A 15,335-nucleotide genomic window follows, 5' to 3' on the forward strand; every position below is an offset into this window, starting at 1 on the left:
ACCCAGGAGGCTGAGGCAGGAGAATGGCGTGAACCCAGGAGGTGGAGCTTGCAGCGAGTCGAGATCGCGCCACTGCACTCCAGCCTGGGCAACGGAGCAAGACTCTGTCTCAAAAAAAAAAAAAAATAAATAAATAAAATAATAATAATACCAACCTCACACAAACTGAATATAAATGAAGTATGACATAGTTTTTGTTAATTTTTCTAATAGACAAATATACTCTCACATGAATATTTATTTTAAGATAAAAAACTGGCCAGGCGTGGTGGCTCATGCCTGTAATCCCAGCACTTTGGGAAGCCAAAGTGGGTGGATCACTTGAGGTCAGGAGTTCAAGACCAGCCTGGCCAATATGGTGAAACCCCATCTGTACCAAAAATACAAAAATTAGGCGGGCATGGTGGCAGGCTCCTGTAATCCCAGCTACTCGGGAGGCTGAGGCATGAGAATCACTTGAACCTGTTAGGCAGAGGTTGTAGTGAGCTGAGATCGCCACTGCACTCCAGCCTGGGCAATAGAGCAAGACTCCATCTCAAAAAAAAAAAAAAATGCTGTTAGCATTGATATTAAGGCCATTAATTGTAACTGTCATTGAATAAGTTTAGTCCTTTCTCACTACATTTCATCCTATTTGGTAAGAAAGAAATTTTATAGCGAATATTGTCTTATTTTAAAAGAATAGTGACTTTTTGTTTGTATTATACATAGTAGAATATCTTCACGACCCTCTGGGTTGATAGGATATTTTAAAGATTTTGGTACTGATTGTTTTCCTTTCCAAGTACAACTCAGTTAAAGCAGAAAAGATATTAAAGTCTAATATTAAAAATTATTCTTTTCTGAGGAAGATACAATCTAATATATCTTTCTGTGACCATTTCTTGTGTTTTGGTTACTTTGAAGTTATGTTTAATAAACCATACACATGAGAGAATAGTACTTAAAACTTGGCATAAATTAATTGATAGGGTAGAATAGCTTAACATCTAAACCCTAAGCTAAAAATAAAATAAAATAAAACCATAAGCCTTTGAGGCTGACAGATCTTTATTCAGGTCACAGCTGTATCAGTTACTACCTGTGTGGTCTCAGGCAGTTTACTCCACCTCTTTATTTTTTATTTATGTTTTTTTTTAAACTCAGTGGTTATCTCTTACACAGTACTTCACCCCTTTAAGCCTCAGTTTTTTCTTCTGTAGAATGGGAATCATAAAATTTAGTTCATAAGTTATTATGAAAGTTAAAAGCATTAAAAAACCAATAAAGTGCCTGGCTCATGAAAGCATTTGACAAATATTAGATAGAAAACAGTTTGTAGGGATTTCTAATATATTTTTAAAATTTTTCCCCAATTTGCAGATTTAGATTAAAGGCAAAAGAGTGAGGGTGTCTACTCTTAAAACTGTCAGTTAGGCCGGGCACAGTGGCTCACGCCTGTAATCCCAGCACTTTGGGAGGCCAAGGCAGGCAGATCACCTGAGGTCAGGAGTTCGAGCCCAGCCTGACCAACGTGGAGAAAGCCCGTCTCTACTAAAGATACACAAATTAGCCAGGTGTGTTGGCACATGCCTATAATCCCAGCTACTAGGGAGGCTGAGGCAGGAGAATTGCTTGAACCCAGGAGGCGATGGTTGCGGTGAGCTGAGATCATGCCATTGCACTCTAGCCTGGGCAACAAGAGCAAAACTCCGTCTCAAAAAAAAAAGACTGTCAGACCTTTTCCGTAAAGGCTGACTGGATTCTTCTGGTAACATAATAGAAAAGGGAACTGATGGGCCGGGCGCATTGGCTCACGCCTGTAATCTTAGCACTTTGCGAGGCCAAGGCAGACAGATTGCCTGACTTCAGGAGTTCAAGAGCAGCCTGGGCCACATGGTAAAACCCCGTCTCCACTAAAATACAAAAAAATTAGCCAGGCATGGTGGTACACGCCTGTAGTCCCAGCTACTCAGAATGCTAAGGCAGGAGAATTGCTTGAACCCAGGAGACAGAGGTTGCAGTGAGCCAAGATTGCCGCGTTGCACTCCAGCCTGGACAACAGAGTGAGACTTTGTCTCCAAAAAAAAAAAAAAAAAAAAAAAGAAAAGAAAGAAAGAAAAGGGAACTGATTTCAAAGCACTGTCATTCAGTCATTTAGGTAGAAAGCAAACTAAGTTCACAATAACAACACAGTTGTAGTACTTGGTACTTGATGTGTCACATTTGGTTGAGAACATTTAATTTATCTACTTTGTTTGCCTGAGGACTAAATGTTCAGAGTCATCTCCCTTGGTTGATTCCCGTAGTTAGTTGATATTATGCTATGAACTTTAGAGAAATCCTATCTCCTAAAAAAGTAAAAATCTTTGTTTTGGTTTGTCTTTTTTCTATAGAAAAATTTCCAGAAGCCGATCCATATGAAATAATAGAATCCTTCAATGTTGTTGCAAAGGAAGTTTTTAGAAGTATTGTTTTGAATGAATACAAAAGGTAAACATACCCTTTTTTGTTGAAATTCAAGTATGCACTGTCTCTGCAAGTTGCCTTGAAAATGGAAACTTGATCAAAGAAAGTTTGTTTTTTTTCGAGTGAACAGTAAAGAATTATAATATTTGCTATATAAATGGACACCTGTTGAAGAAAAAGTACATGATATGTGACCATCTGCCTTGGGCCTGGTGTATAAAGCAGTGCCTGCCAGCCCTGACTGCACTTCAGGATTACCTGTAGAGTTTTTTGTTTGTTTGTTTTTTGTTTTTTTGTTTTGAGACAGAGTCTCGCTCTGTCACCCAGGCTGGAGTGCAATCTCGGCTCACTGCAAGCTCTGCCTTCCGGGTTCACGTCATTCTCCTGCCTCAGCCTCCCAAGTAGCTGGGACTACAGGTGCCCACCACCATGCCCAGCTAATTTTTTGTATTTTTAGTAGAGACGGGGTTTCACCGTGTTAGCCAGGATGGTCTCGATCTCCTGACCTCGTGATCCGCCTGCCTCGGACTCCAAAAGTGCTGGAATTATAGGCATGAGCCACCGCGCCCGGCCTACCTGTAGAGCTTTTTAACAACACAGGAATATAGGTTCAACTTCAGACATTCTGATTCAGTGATATTCAGGATAGTGCTCAAGTATCTATTATTTTTTAAAGTTCCACAGGGGATTATGATACACAACTGAGGTTGAGAACTTCCTGGGAGAGATAAAGACATGTGATTTTTCTGTTTCCAGCGTTACTTAATGTACTTATTTCCTATATCACTATAGGTGCGATGGTCGGGATTTGACTTCACTTAGGAATGTAAGTTGTGAGGTAGATATGTTTAAAACCCTTCATGGATCAGCATTATTTCAAAGAGGACAAACACAGGTAATTTATATAAAAAGCTCTAATTATTTGCTAAATTAAGATTGTTTAATTAGATCTAATAGAAGTACATTAGTAGATGCTGTAGGTTTTGTCATATGGTGTATATTATTTATTTAAATTAATATCTGGTGGTTCTTGTTTGTTTTGTTTGAGATAGGTTCTTGCTTTGTCACTCAGGCTCCAGTGCAGTGGCACAATCATAGCTCATTGAAACCTCTAACTCCTGGACTCAGGCTATCCTCCCACCTCGGCTTCCTGAGTAGCTGGGACTACAGGCGTGTGCCACTATGCCCGGTTAATTAAAAACTTTTTTTTGTAGAGACAAGGTCTTACTATGTTGCCCAAGCTGGTCTCAAACTCTTGGCCTCAAGCAATCCTCCTACCACAGCCTCCCAGTGTTCTGGGATACAGGCATGAGCCACCATGCCTGGCCTTTGGTGTGTTTTTTATGTAATTTAAACAGTTTTTTTTGAGGTATAATTGCTGTTCAATAAACTATGCTGTTTAAAATGTATGATTTGGTAACTTTTCACAAGTATGCAACTGAGAAACCAGCAAGATAATGAACAGGCCAGGCATGGTAGCTCACTCTTGTAATTCCAGCACTTTGGGAGGCCCAGGAGGGAGGATTGCTTGAGGCCAGGAGTTCGAGGTTGCAATAATCTATGGTCATGCCATTGCTCTCCAGCCTGGACTACCAAGCCAGACCCTGTCTCTTAAAAAATTTAAAAATGAAAAAGATAATGAACATATCAGTTACCTCCAAGAGTTTCCTCATGCCTTTTTGTAATTCCTTCTTCCTGCCCCCAACCTCCTCAGGAGACTACTGATCTGCTTTTGTCACTATAAATTAGTTTGCATTTTCTAGAATTATCTGGTATTTCTGTTGTATCTTTCTTTTAATATTGGGTATACAAAATTGAGTAACTCAGACTCTAGTTTATGGCATATTGTGATTGTTGACCTGTTCAAGGCCCTCATTTGTTTTCTCCATTTAGCCTGTACAGTTCTATTCTTTTTCTATTCTTTATTCTTTACATAGGCACCCACTCTTGTATTTAACAGGTAGCCTTCTGGTTCTCCTTCTTTTCGTTTATTAATATTTACCTACATCTGTATTCATTGTTCTGTGTACCATATTATGCTTTATACTCCTTTCCCACATTAATTGTTTCTTTAATTCTATCAATCTGATAGGCACCAAGTAGTAACTTTTTGCTTTAATTTTATTTTCCTGATTACTAGTGAGGCTCAGCATTATTTATATAACAGCCAGTCAACATGGTCACTGCATAAACCATGCCCTGGGGAACTGCACACCTCCAGGGCACTATTTTCACATGGATGTTGTCCCCTAGAGTTGTGCAGTGTGGTGGCCTTGCCTCAGGTTTGCCCTTTTATGAATTTTCTGTCCATATCCTTTGGCCAGTTTTTCTTTTTTTAATATGGTTTACTGTGTTTTACCTGCTATTTTGTAGTAATTTCTAAAGTGTTTTAAATATTAATTCCTTTTGGTAACAAACTTTATATATATATGTCTCCTTCTTTATTTATTGCCTTTTAACTTTGCCTGTGGTAGTCTGCTATGTTTAGAGTAAACCTGAAAACTTAGTTCTGATATAAATTCTTCTGTACCTCAAAGTCACAAAGTTACTCACCTACTTTTTCTATTAGCTTTCTAGTTTTAGCTGTCGAATGTAGACCATTAGTCGATCTTTGAATTTATTCCTACACGTTGTATGAAATGAAAACCTCCATAGTGAGCCAATTATACATTATTTACTAATACTTTATTTTTCTCAATGACTTGTGATGTCACCATATGATAGTCAAAGTTTATAAGTGCATGTTAAACTATATCCTTTTTCATTGTTACGTGAATTTTCTGGGCCACTGTCAAACTATTTTAATTATTATGATTTAGGGGTATATTTTAATATCTGAGAAGCAAGTCATCTTCCCTGTTTGTTTAATCCCCTCAAAATTATCCTAAAAAGTTAGATACATTTGTTCCTTTATTTGAATTTTAGTATTATATCAAGTTCTCAAAGTATCCTTCTAGGATTTATAATTATAATTATACTAAATTTTTATATTAATCTGAGAGAAGTATCATACTTTTACAATTTAAGTTATAGTCTACAATGAAGAGAGTCAGTATCACCTTTGATTCAGGTTTTCTTTTATGCTCTTTAGTCAAGTTTTTAAAATGCCTTTATTAAGATGTTCTGCATACTTTTGTTATCCATTGTGACAATCTCTGGCTTTGTAACTGTAGTACTTAGTCCATTCATGTTAAATTTAATCATTGATGTGATTGAATTTACCGTCATTTTATTATTTCGTTTTCTTTTGCCCTTTTTTTTGTTTCTCTATTTTTTACTTTCAGCCTTCTTTTTGAATGAATTGAATAGTTTTTAGAATTTTATTTTAATTTGCCTATTTATTTTTTAGCTGTACCTCTGAATTATTTTCCAGTGATTACTATAGAAATAACAGTATACATCCATAACTTCTCACAACTTTTTATTTATATATTGTAAAAAATTTTTGTAGAGTCAGGGTTTCGCCATATTGCCCAGGCTAGTCTTGAATTCCCGGGCTCCCGCAGTCCTCCTACCTTTGCCTCCCAAGGTGCTGGTATTACAGGCATAAGACCCTCACAGTCTTTTTAGAATTAATTTTGTACCACTTAACATAAAATGAAGAAACTTCGCAACCATTTAGGTGCATTTCCTGCCCCTTCTATCCTTTATATTGCAGTTGTCTTATCAGTTACATCTACATGTGTCATAAACCCCCACAAGGCGGTGTTATAACTTTCATACAATCATGTATTTTAAAGAAGTAATAAGAAAAAGATAGGCTTTTATATTGGCCCACATATTTACCATTTCTGGTGCTTTTTATTCCTTTCTGAAGATCCAAGTATGGATCCAGTATCATTTCCCTTCATTCTGACAAGACTTCCTTTAATATCACCCTATGAGTTTTCTTTTTTTGGGATGGAGTCTCCTTCTGTCGCCCAGGCTGGAGTGCAGTGGTGTGATCTCGGCTCACGGCAAGCTCCGCCTCCTGGGTTCATGCCCCTGCCATTCTCCTGCCTCAGCCTCCCAAGTAGCTGGGACTATAGGCGGCTGCCACCACGCCCGGCTAATTTTTTTTTTGTATTTTTTAGTAGAGACGGGGTTTCACCATGTTAGCCAGGATGGTCTCGATCTCCTGACCTCGTGATTCACCTGCCTCAGCCTCCTAAAGTGCTGGGATTACAGGCATGAGCCACCGCACCCAGCCGTTTCAGTGGTTTTGTTCTCCATGTTTTTCTGATGAAAAGGACCCGTTCAAATCATTGTTCCTTATCTATTATTTTTTTCATGTGGGTGCTTTCAAGATTTGCACCTCATCTTTGGTTTTCAGCATTATGATTGAAAGGTGTGTTTCCTTTGAATTTATCCTGCTAAAAGTGTCCTGAGCCTAAATCTGTACATTGATGTCTTTCACCAAACTTGAGAATTTTCATCGATTATTTCTTCAAATATTTTTTCATGCCTCATTCTCTCTCTTCTTCTAGAATTGCAACTGCACGTATGTTATCCTTTTGATACTGTCCCATAGGTCACTGCAACTATGTTCTCTTTCCTCTCTTCTGCAAATTGGGCAATTTCTGTTCATTCATCTTCATGCTCACTGACTCTTGCCATCTCCTTTCCATTATGAGATATTAAAGTTTTCAATTCTAGAATTTCCACTTATTCTTTTTTATGTCCTTTGAGTATAGTTATAATAGCTGTTAAAAATCTTTTGTCGCCGGGCACGGTGGCTCACGCCTGTAATCCCAGCACTTTGGGAGGCCAAGGCGGATGGATCACGAGGTCAGGAGATCGAGACCATCCTGGCTAACACAGTGAAACCCCATCTCTACTAAAAATACAAAAAATTAGCTGGGCGTGGTGGCACGCACCTGTAGTCCCAGCTACTTACTCAGGAGGCTGAGGTAGGAGAATCGTCTGAACCCAGGAGATGGAGGTTGCAGTGAGCCGAGATCGTGCCACTGTACTCCAGCCTGGGTGACAGAGTGAGATTCCGTCTCAAAAAAAAAAAAAAAAAAAAAAAAAATCTTTTGTCTGCTAATCCACCATCTTAATCAACTCAGAATCAGCCTCCATTCCTGGTCTTTATTCTTGAGAATGGGCCCTGTTTCCTGTTTCATTGTAGGTTGTTTTCTGGATGTTGTGAATGATACATTGTAGAGTGTCTGGATTATGTTATGTCTCTACAAAGAAGACTGATTTTCTTAATTTATTTTTCTTTTCTTCTTTTTCTGAGACAGAGTCTTGCTCTGTTGCCCAGGCTGGAGTGCAGTGGTGTGATCTTGGCTCACTGCAACCTCGCCTCTTGGGTTCAAGCTATTCTTCTGCCTCAGCCTCCCAAGCAGCTGGGACTACAGGCACACGCCACCATGCCCAGCTAATTTTTGTATTTTTAGTAGAGACAGGTTTCACCGTATCAGCCAGGCTGATCTCGAATTCCTGACCTTGTGATCTGCCCGCCTCAGCCTCCCAAAGTGCTGGGATTACAGGTGTGGGCCACCACGCCTGGCCTGATTTTTTTTTAATTTTAAGCAGGCAGTTGTATTGGCTGAACCTGTATTAAGGCTTCCTCAGCGTACTCTCCTACATAGTTCTTAAAAATATTGCTTTCTCTTCCTGCCTTCCTTCCCCAGCACTCCTAGAGCAGTGCTTTACATACGTAGTCTATGTGATGTTAGAACTTTGGATTATTGAGGTTTACACATAGTATGAATATTTATAGAATAAATAAGTGTTTACTGCAGTTAGTAGCATGGCAAACTTTGTGTAGGATGTACTTATCTCATTTTTTTAAGAGTTAGTTGGATTCTTCAAGTATTTTTAGTTTTCATCTTTGTGGTTAGTATATTAAAGCCTGAGGAATTCTTTTTCTTTTTTAGGTGCTTTGTACCGTTACATTTGATTCATTAGAATCTGGTATTAAGTCAGATCAAGTTATAACAGCTATAAAGTAAGTTATGTTTTTAAGATGTTTGTTATGTTTTATGATGTTCTATTATATAATTAAAGCTTATGTGGTATATTATTAATTGTTGTTACTTTTTTTAACCTGTGTTTTTGTACTTCATTTTTCTGTTTACATCATCATGATTTCAAAGGATTTTGTGTGTGTGCTAGATTGTCTTCTAAATCACTGATTTGGAACAAATATTAGTAAAGCATTTAATTCTTTAATGTGGGTATATTTAGTTTGTTCTCTGTCTCTAGAATGATTTCTTAGGACAGGCTTCCTTGGTAATCTTGAATGGATTGGTTTTTCTGTTAGAAACAAGAGAGCAAATGAATACACGAAAGCTCCCATTGCTGAAAATAATCTGGAGGCTGTTAATGAAAAACCTTGTTAATGAAAAACCTTGTCGAATCCCAAGCCACATTGTGATTTTGTGTTCAGAAATACTTGGCTGTCCTCCTCTGCCCCTAAAAAGTCAACAGTAAAATCATGCTAATCAATTCCGATGATAAGAATCTTTATTGCAGGCCAAATCAATTCTGATGATAAGAATCTTTATTGCAGGCCGGGCGTGGTGGCTCACGCCTGTAATCCCAGCACTTGGGAGGCCGAGGTGGGTGGATCCTGAAGTCATGAGATCAAGACTATCCTGGCTAAAACGGTGAAATTCCGTCTCTACTAAAAATGCAAAAATTAGCTGGGCGTGATGGTGGGCACCTGTAGTCCCAGCTACTCGGGAAGCTAAGGCAGGAGAATGGCGTGAACCCAGGAGGTGGAGGTTGCAGTGAGATCACACCACTGCGCTCCAGCCTGGACGACAGAGCGAGACTCTGTCTCAAAAAAAAAAAAAAAAAAAAATCTCTATTGCAGTCCTCACCAGCATTATTGCATAGAGTCTTGACTCTCATAGCCAGTTCTTTATTTTCCTCAGTGGCTAGTAGGGCTACTTTTCCTGTTCCTGGTTAAGGGTCTCAGAAGACCACAAGGCTCGGCCCTCCTTTTCCTGATGCCCAACTGATGAGGATAATTCCCAGTAGCCGCTGTAATTGTTTTCCATGTATCTGATAGAATCGACACTGCAGCTGTGTGTGTGAAGGTGGAATGCAGAACACTGGGCTTGGTCAGGGTACCTCCATATATTCTAGTCTTAGGTCTATAACCTGTGTAAATAAAGGGGCACACATCATCACTCAGCCACACTGGCCTTTGGTTTCTATTTCTTATCAAATGAACTGGGCCAGTGACCTGCTATAATCCTCTCTGGCTCACCAAATCTGTGATTCCTTTAGTCCTCTGAAGGAGTTTGGTTTTTAGATTTCTTTTTCCAAAGCTACAGTTTATGATCATGCAGATTCTGCCCCATCCCAGGACTTTTTCTTCATTTCACATATTGACTGGGAGAAGCATTGTAGCTCTGAGATTTAACTAAGGTGGGTATAGCATTTAGGATTCTCTCAGTAGTCATTAATGCTTAAAAATACATCTATTGTCTTGTCTTAGTATTCAAATCTGGATATTTAAGGACTTATATTTAAAGTAAAATTGGTTTCCTAAATCTGTACAATTCATTCATAAGCCCCAGAAGAAAATATCATCTCACAATCATCCTTCTAATTAATTCTTTGGTTTTCAGTTTCAGTCTGATTTTTCATTAACACCTAGTTCTTTTGTAAAATCCCCTTAAATCTGTTTTAGTTGTGTTTTGAAATAAATATGTTTTTTCTCTATGATGTTTTTAATATTATGCCTTTTATTTTTAGTGGGATAAAAGATAAAAATTTCATGCTGCACTACGAGGTAAGGTGAATTTTTTTCCTCAAAATTTTATTAATAAATTAATAAATTTTTGTGAGACGAGGTCTCACCCTGTTGTCCAGGCTGGAGTGGAGTGGTGCAGTCTCAGCTCACTGCAACCTCTCCCTCCCAGGCTCAAGACATCCTCCCGCCTCAGCCTCCCAAGTAGCTGGGATTACAGGCTTGTGCAACCACAATTGGCTAATTTTTCTATTTTTTTCTAGAGATGGGGTTTTGCCATGTTGCTCAGGCTGAAACATTTTATTTTTAAAAACTTCCAGGATACAGTAAAGTTGAAAGAACTTTACAGTGACTATCCATATATCCACTACCTGGGTTTTACCAATAATATTTTACTTTTCTAGTTTTATCATATATCTATTAAGGTCAATTTGGGGCTACTATTTTATTGCTTACAGAAGGCATGGCAAGCTTTGTGTAGAATGATAAGTAGAGAGAGATGTAAGTAGTATTTTTAGAGAGTATTTAGCACTCTCTAAAGTACTACTTTAGAGAGATAAGAGATAAGTACTTTAGAGAGATAAGTGGTATTTTTCTGATCAACAACTTCCTGTTCTAAGTCATACGTAAAAGTTAAAGTATAGCAGACAATATCGTTTTAGGTTAAAAAAAAAAAAAGTCATGCCTGTATACACGTGTGTCAAACAAAAGTAGAGTTTTTTAAATACCTCAACTCACAAATCACCTTCTGTTCGCTCATTGAAATGTTCATATTTATACTCAATTGATTAGTAGTAAAAGATGAGACGTTTAGTATTAAGTTACTTTATATGAGATGATTATAGATAATTGAGTTTGTGATTGACTTTATTCACAACAAATCCTAAGGGACCAGACCTAATATAAAGTACTTTTAATTTTATTATTTGAAGAATGTACATGGAGAGCAGGTCATGGTAGCTCATACCTGTAATCCCAGCACTTTGGGAGGCTGAGGAGGGAGGATTGCTGAGCCAAGAAATTCAAGACCAGCTTGGGCAACATAGTGAGATCCTGTCTCTACAAGAAGATCTAAAAATGAGCCAAGCATGGTGGCATGTGCCTATAGTCCCAGCTACTCGGGAGGCTGAGATGGGAGGATTGCTTGAGCCCAGGAGGCTGAGAATGCAGCAAGATATTATCACTCTGCCGCACTTCAGCCTGGGCAACAGAGTGAGACCCTGTCTCAAAAAATAAAAAGAAAAAGAATACAACATGAGAGACTTATGTAAAGTAGCAAGTCATTTCGTTTTTGTGTAACCCTTGTTGGCTGCCCAGAATCTCAGCATTTCACTCTTGCAGAATCTGCTGTAATCAATAGAGAACATTTTTTTGTAGAAATTATATGCTACAGAATATCCATAAACATCGAGATTCATACAGGTCTTGAATCCCTTATAAATATCCTGTTCTGGATATAGCCTGGTGCTACAGAAGCCAGAAAGGAATTATAATTGAGTAAAGCAGGTTCTTTGTCATGAGCTGGAGAGCACATGGCAGTCTTAAAAGGGCAGCTGTGCAAAATGGAGGTCTAGCTGATTATTGGGTAAGGGGGTTGGGGAGGGAGCTGGAGAAGGATATGGGCCATTATTGCCATATTTTATTTTTGTAAATCTCTTTATTATAAAATAAAGCATAGGTACTGAAAACTGTATAAAACAAAGGATAGCTTAATACGTTTTTATAAGGCAAATATCCTTGTAACCACCACCCAAGTCAGGAAATTTAACATTGCCAGCCACCTCAAAAGCCCCTCCATGTTTTTCATCCCAATCTCAATACCCATCGTCTCTTAAAAGTAGGTAACTACTCTCCTAAGTTTTACGGTAATCATCTTGGATTTCCTGGCTCCATTTTTAGATACTATAGTTTAGTTTTGTTTTTTTCTTTAAAACATTTGGTATTTCCTTTTTTGTTTTAGTTTATTTGAGACAGAGTCTCACTCTGTCACTCAGGCTGGAGTGCAGTGGCACCATCTTGGCTCACTGCAACCTCCATCTCCCAGGCTTAAGTGATCCTCCTGCCTCAGTTCCCCAAGTAGCTGGGACTACAGGCACCACCACACCCCGCTAATTTTTAGATTTTTTACAAAATGGGGTTTTGCCATGTTGTCCAGGCTGGTCTCAAACTCCTGGGCTCAAGCAGTCTGCCTGCCTCAGCCTCCCAAAGTGCTGGGATTACAGACATAAGCCACTATGCCCGGCCTGATATTTCTTTAAGTCTTTTTAAATCTATACATTTCTCCTCCATTACATTCTTTTTTTTTTTTTTTTTTTTTTTTTTTTTTGCAGTCTATCTATTGAAGCCCCATAGCCATTTGACTTATAGTCTCCCACAGTCTGGGTGTTGCTGATTGCACACTCATGGTGCAATTCAACATGTTCCTCCCCCCTCTCTATTTCCTGCAAATTGACCGCTAGATCCAGAGGTTTAATCAGATTCCTGCTCCATCCACTGCATTTAAGAGCGGTGGCTTATGCCTGTAATCCCAGCACTTTGGGAGGCCGAGGCGGGCAGATCACCTGAGGTCAGGAGTTCAAGACCAGCCTGACCAACATGGTGAAACTCTGTCCTACTAAAAGTACAAAATTAGCTGGGCATGGTGGTGCATGCCTGTAATCCCAGCTACTTGGGAGGCTGAGGCAGGAGAATCGCTTGAACCCAGAAGCGGAGGTTGCAGTGAGCCGAGATTGCACCATTGCAAGCCAGCCTGGGCAACAAGAGCAGAACTCTGTCTTAAAAAAAAAGAAAAAACAAAAGAAAAATTCTTGTTAATCTGGAATTACGGATATTTGGGGGAATTTTTTTTTCTTTCTTTTTTTTTTTAAAAAAAGGGTCTCTGTTCCACAGGCTGAAGTGCAGTGGTGCAGTCTCGGCTTACTGCAACCTCCACCTCCTGGGTTCAAGCAATTCTTGTGCCTCAGCCTCATGAGTAGCTGGGATTACAGGCATGCGCCACCATGCCCTGCTGATTTTTCTATTTTTAGTAGATACAGGGTCTCACCATGTTGGCCAGGCTAGTTTCAAACTCCTGAGCTCAAGTGAGCTGCCTGCCTTGGCCTCCCAAAGTGCTGGGATTACAGGCATGAGCCACTGCGCCTGGCCTGAAATTACAGATTTTTATGGGAAGTGTTCCTATTGTCAAATGATCACAACTAATTCATATTCCTTCAAGGTAACATATCCACCAAATAAAACAGTTTGCAACCACTGGCTAAAATAAAACCCTTATGGAAAAGAGCTGTTTCCTCCATACATTTTTGTCATTGTGTTTTGCTTGAGAAATACTTCAAAATATGCAACTTTCCCATTCATGTATTTTGTTTCATATCTGAAAAAGTTAGTGGAGAGAGATAACTCTAAAAAGTATCAGTGTAAATTAAATTTCAATTTAGTGAAATAAATGTGGGCTTTGCTATGGAAAAAAATCTGTGATTCTTCAATGTGTACTTTTTAAATATGTACATATTTTTACTTATTACAAAAATATAACGTTATTGTTAATAATTTAAATGTAATGGAAATTTATGGTGTAAATCCCCATACCCATCCAGTTCCCACATCCTAATCCATTTACACACTTGAAATAGCTACTTTTAACCATTTGGTATATATGTTAAATTTATATCATACGTTTTCTGTATATTTATGAATGTACTTTTTTAAAAAACAAAAATGAGATTCTACTGTTCTATAAGTTGTTTTATTATTTTGGTAATATAACTTGGACATCTTTCTATGTCAATTGTATATGTGTGTTTGTGTTTTTTTTTTTTTAAGTTTCCTCCTTATGCAACTAATGAAATTGGCAAAGTCACTGGTTTAAATAGAAGAGAACTTGGGCATGGTAAGTACAGGTCTGTAAACTTAATACGGTATTCTTACAGAGACTTAATACATTTTTTACTTATTGTTTTCTATTCTAATTTAGGTGCTCTTGCTGAGAAAGCTTTGTATCCTGTTATTCCCAGAGATTTTCCTTTCACCATAAGAGTTACATCTGAAGTCCTAGAGTCAAATGGTATGGTATTGAAATACTTCTTTCATAGTAGAAAAGACCATATTCCCTATTCTATTATTAAGTTTTCAAATGTAATGTTACATTTTGTTTATTGCTACAGAACCCAAGTTTGTTGCAAGAGAAAAATGTATTGAGTTAATCAAATACTTGTCTTAATCTCTGTTCTTAGCTAATGAGTTGTTTTGAAAGCAATATAAAACAAATGTTTTTCTTTATCTGTTATAGTAGATCCAGTTTGGCTTGTTTCTTTATTTTTACAAACAAATCACAGAACAAGGTTAACAGAGAGAGGAAGGGCCAAAATAGAGTGATCATTAGGCAGGGGATACCCGTCACATATCCACATGAATAATAAGTGTACATCACAGAGGGAGTCTAGGCCAAGAGGTCACATTTAAATAAAAAATTTGTCCATGGGTCAAGGTACGGTGCAGTCATTAAAGGCAGAAAGGTCATGGAGTTCTTAAAGGTGTAACAGACGTAAATCAGATAGTCACAGATTTTGAGGGAAAAATACCAAGGTAAACTCAGAATTTAAACTAAAGACTTTGTGGTTCTCTACTGGGTGTGACTAAATTAATGGGCTTATGAGAGTGAGAGAGCCAAAGCCCTATATCTTTAACTACTTCTGTTAAGCAAGACAAAAGATATGCCCTAGGAAGTCTATTAGAATATCTGTAGCAATACTGTGCAATAGAACTTTTTGTGATAGGCTGGGCTTGGTGGCTCACACCTGTAATCCCAGCACTTTGGGAGGCCAAGGCGGGTGGATCACAAGGTCCAAAGGGTCTAACATGGTGAAACTCTGTCTGTACTAAAAATACAAAAAATTAGCTGGGCGTGGTGGCAGGCTGAGACTCCATCTCAAAAAATAATAGTAAAATAAAACTTTTTGTGATGATAGAAATCCTCTTTATCTGTCCTATCTAGTTGAAGAATTAAATTTATTTTAATTGATTTAACTTTAAGTCACCACTTATGGCTAATGTCTACCATATTGGACCTTGCAGCCCCATAGTTTATAGCTTAAAAGACCTTGCCTTAGTTGCTTTTAAAAAGAAGAGACTATTGAATATTTGTATTGTAATTGAATATTTATAAGGAAATAACCAATAGTAACACTTTTCTACATTAAAA

General features: G+C 38.2%; 1 protein-coding gene across 6 annotated transcripts in view; it reads left to right on the forward strand.

Annotated features, from left to right (window-relative positions):
* PNPT1 (polyribonucleotide nucleotidyltransferase 1) overlaps window positions 1-15,335 on the forward strand; it is a 56,491-nt gene that overhangs the window by 23,723 nt on the left and 17,433 nt on the right. For all 6 annotated transcript variants that reach the window (XM_009442488.5, XM_024354358.3, XM_016948559.4 and 3 more), the window contains 6 exons: window positions 2,376-2,472; window positions 3,241-3,343; window positions 8,313-8,383; window positions 10,144-10,180; window positions 13,958-14,024; window positions 14,109-14,198. In XM_009442488.5, coding sequence (XP_009440763.1) covers window positions 2,376-2,472; window positions 3,241-3,343; window positions 8,313-8,383; window positions 10,144-10,180; window positions 13,958-14,024; window positions 14,109-14,198 — 465 coding nt within the window. The remainder of the gene's footprint in view (window positions 1-2,375; window positions 2,473-3,240; window positions 3,344-8,312; window positions 8,384-10,143; window positions 10,181-13,957; window positions 14,025-14,108; window positions 14,199-15,335) is intronic.

The sequence above is a fragment of the Pan troglodytes genome, chromosome 12, assembly GCF_028858775.2.
Source record: "Pan troglodytes isolate AG18354 chromosome 12, NHGRI_mPanTro3-v2.0_pri, whole genome shotgun sequence".
Taxonomy (NCBI): Eukaryota; Metazoa; Chordata; class Mammalia; order Primates; family Hominidae; genus Pan; species Pan troglodytes.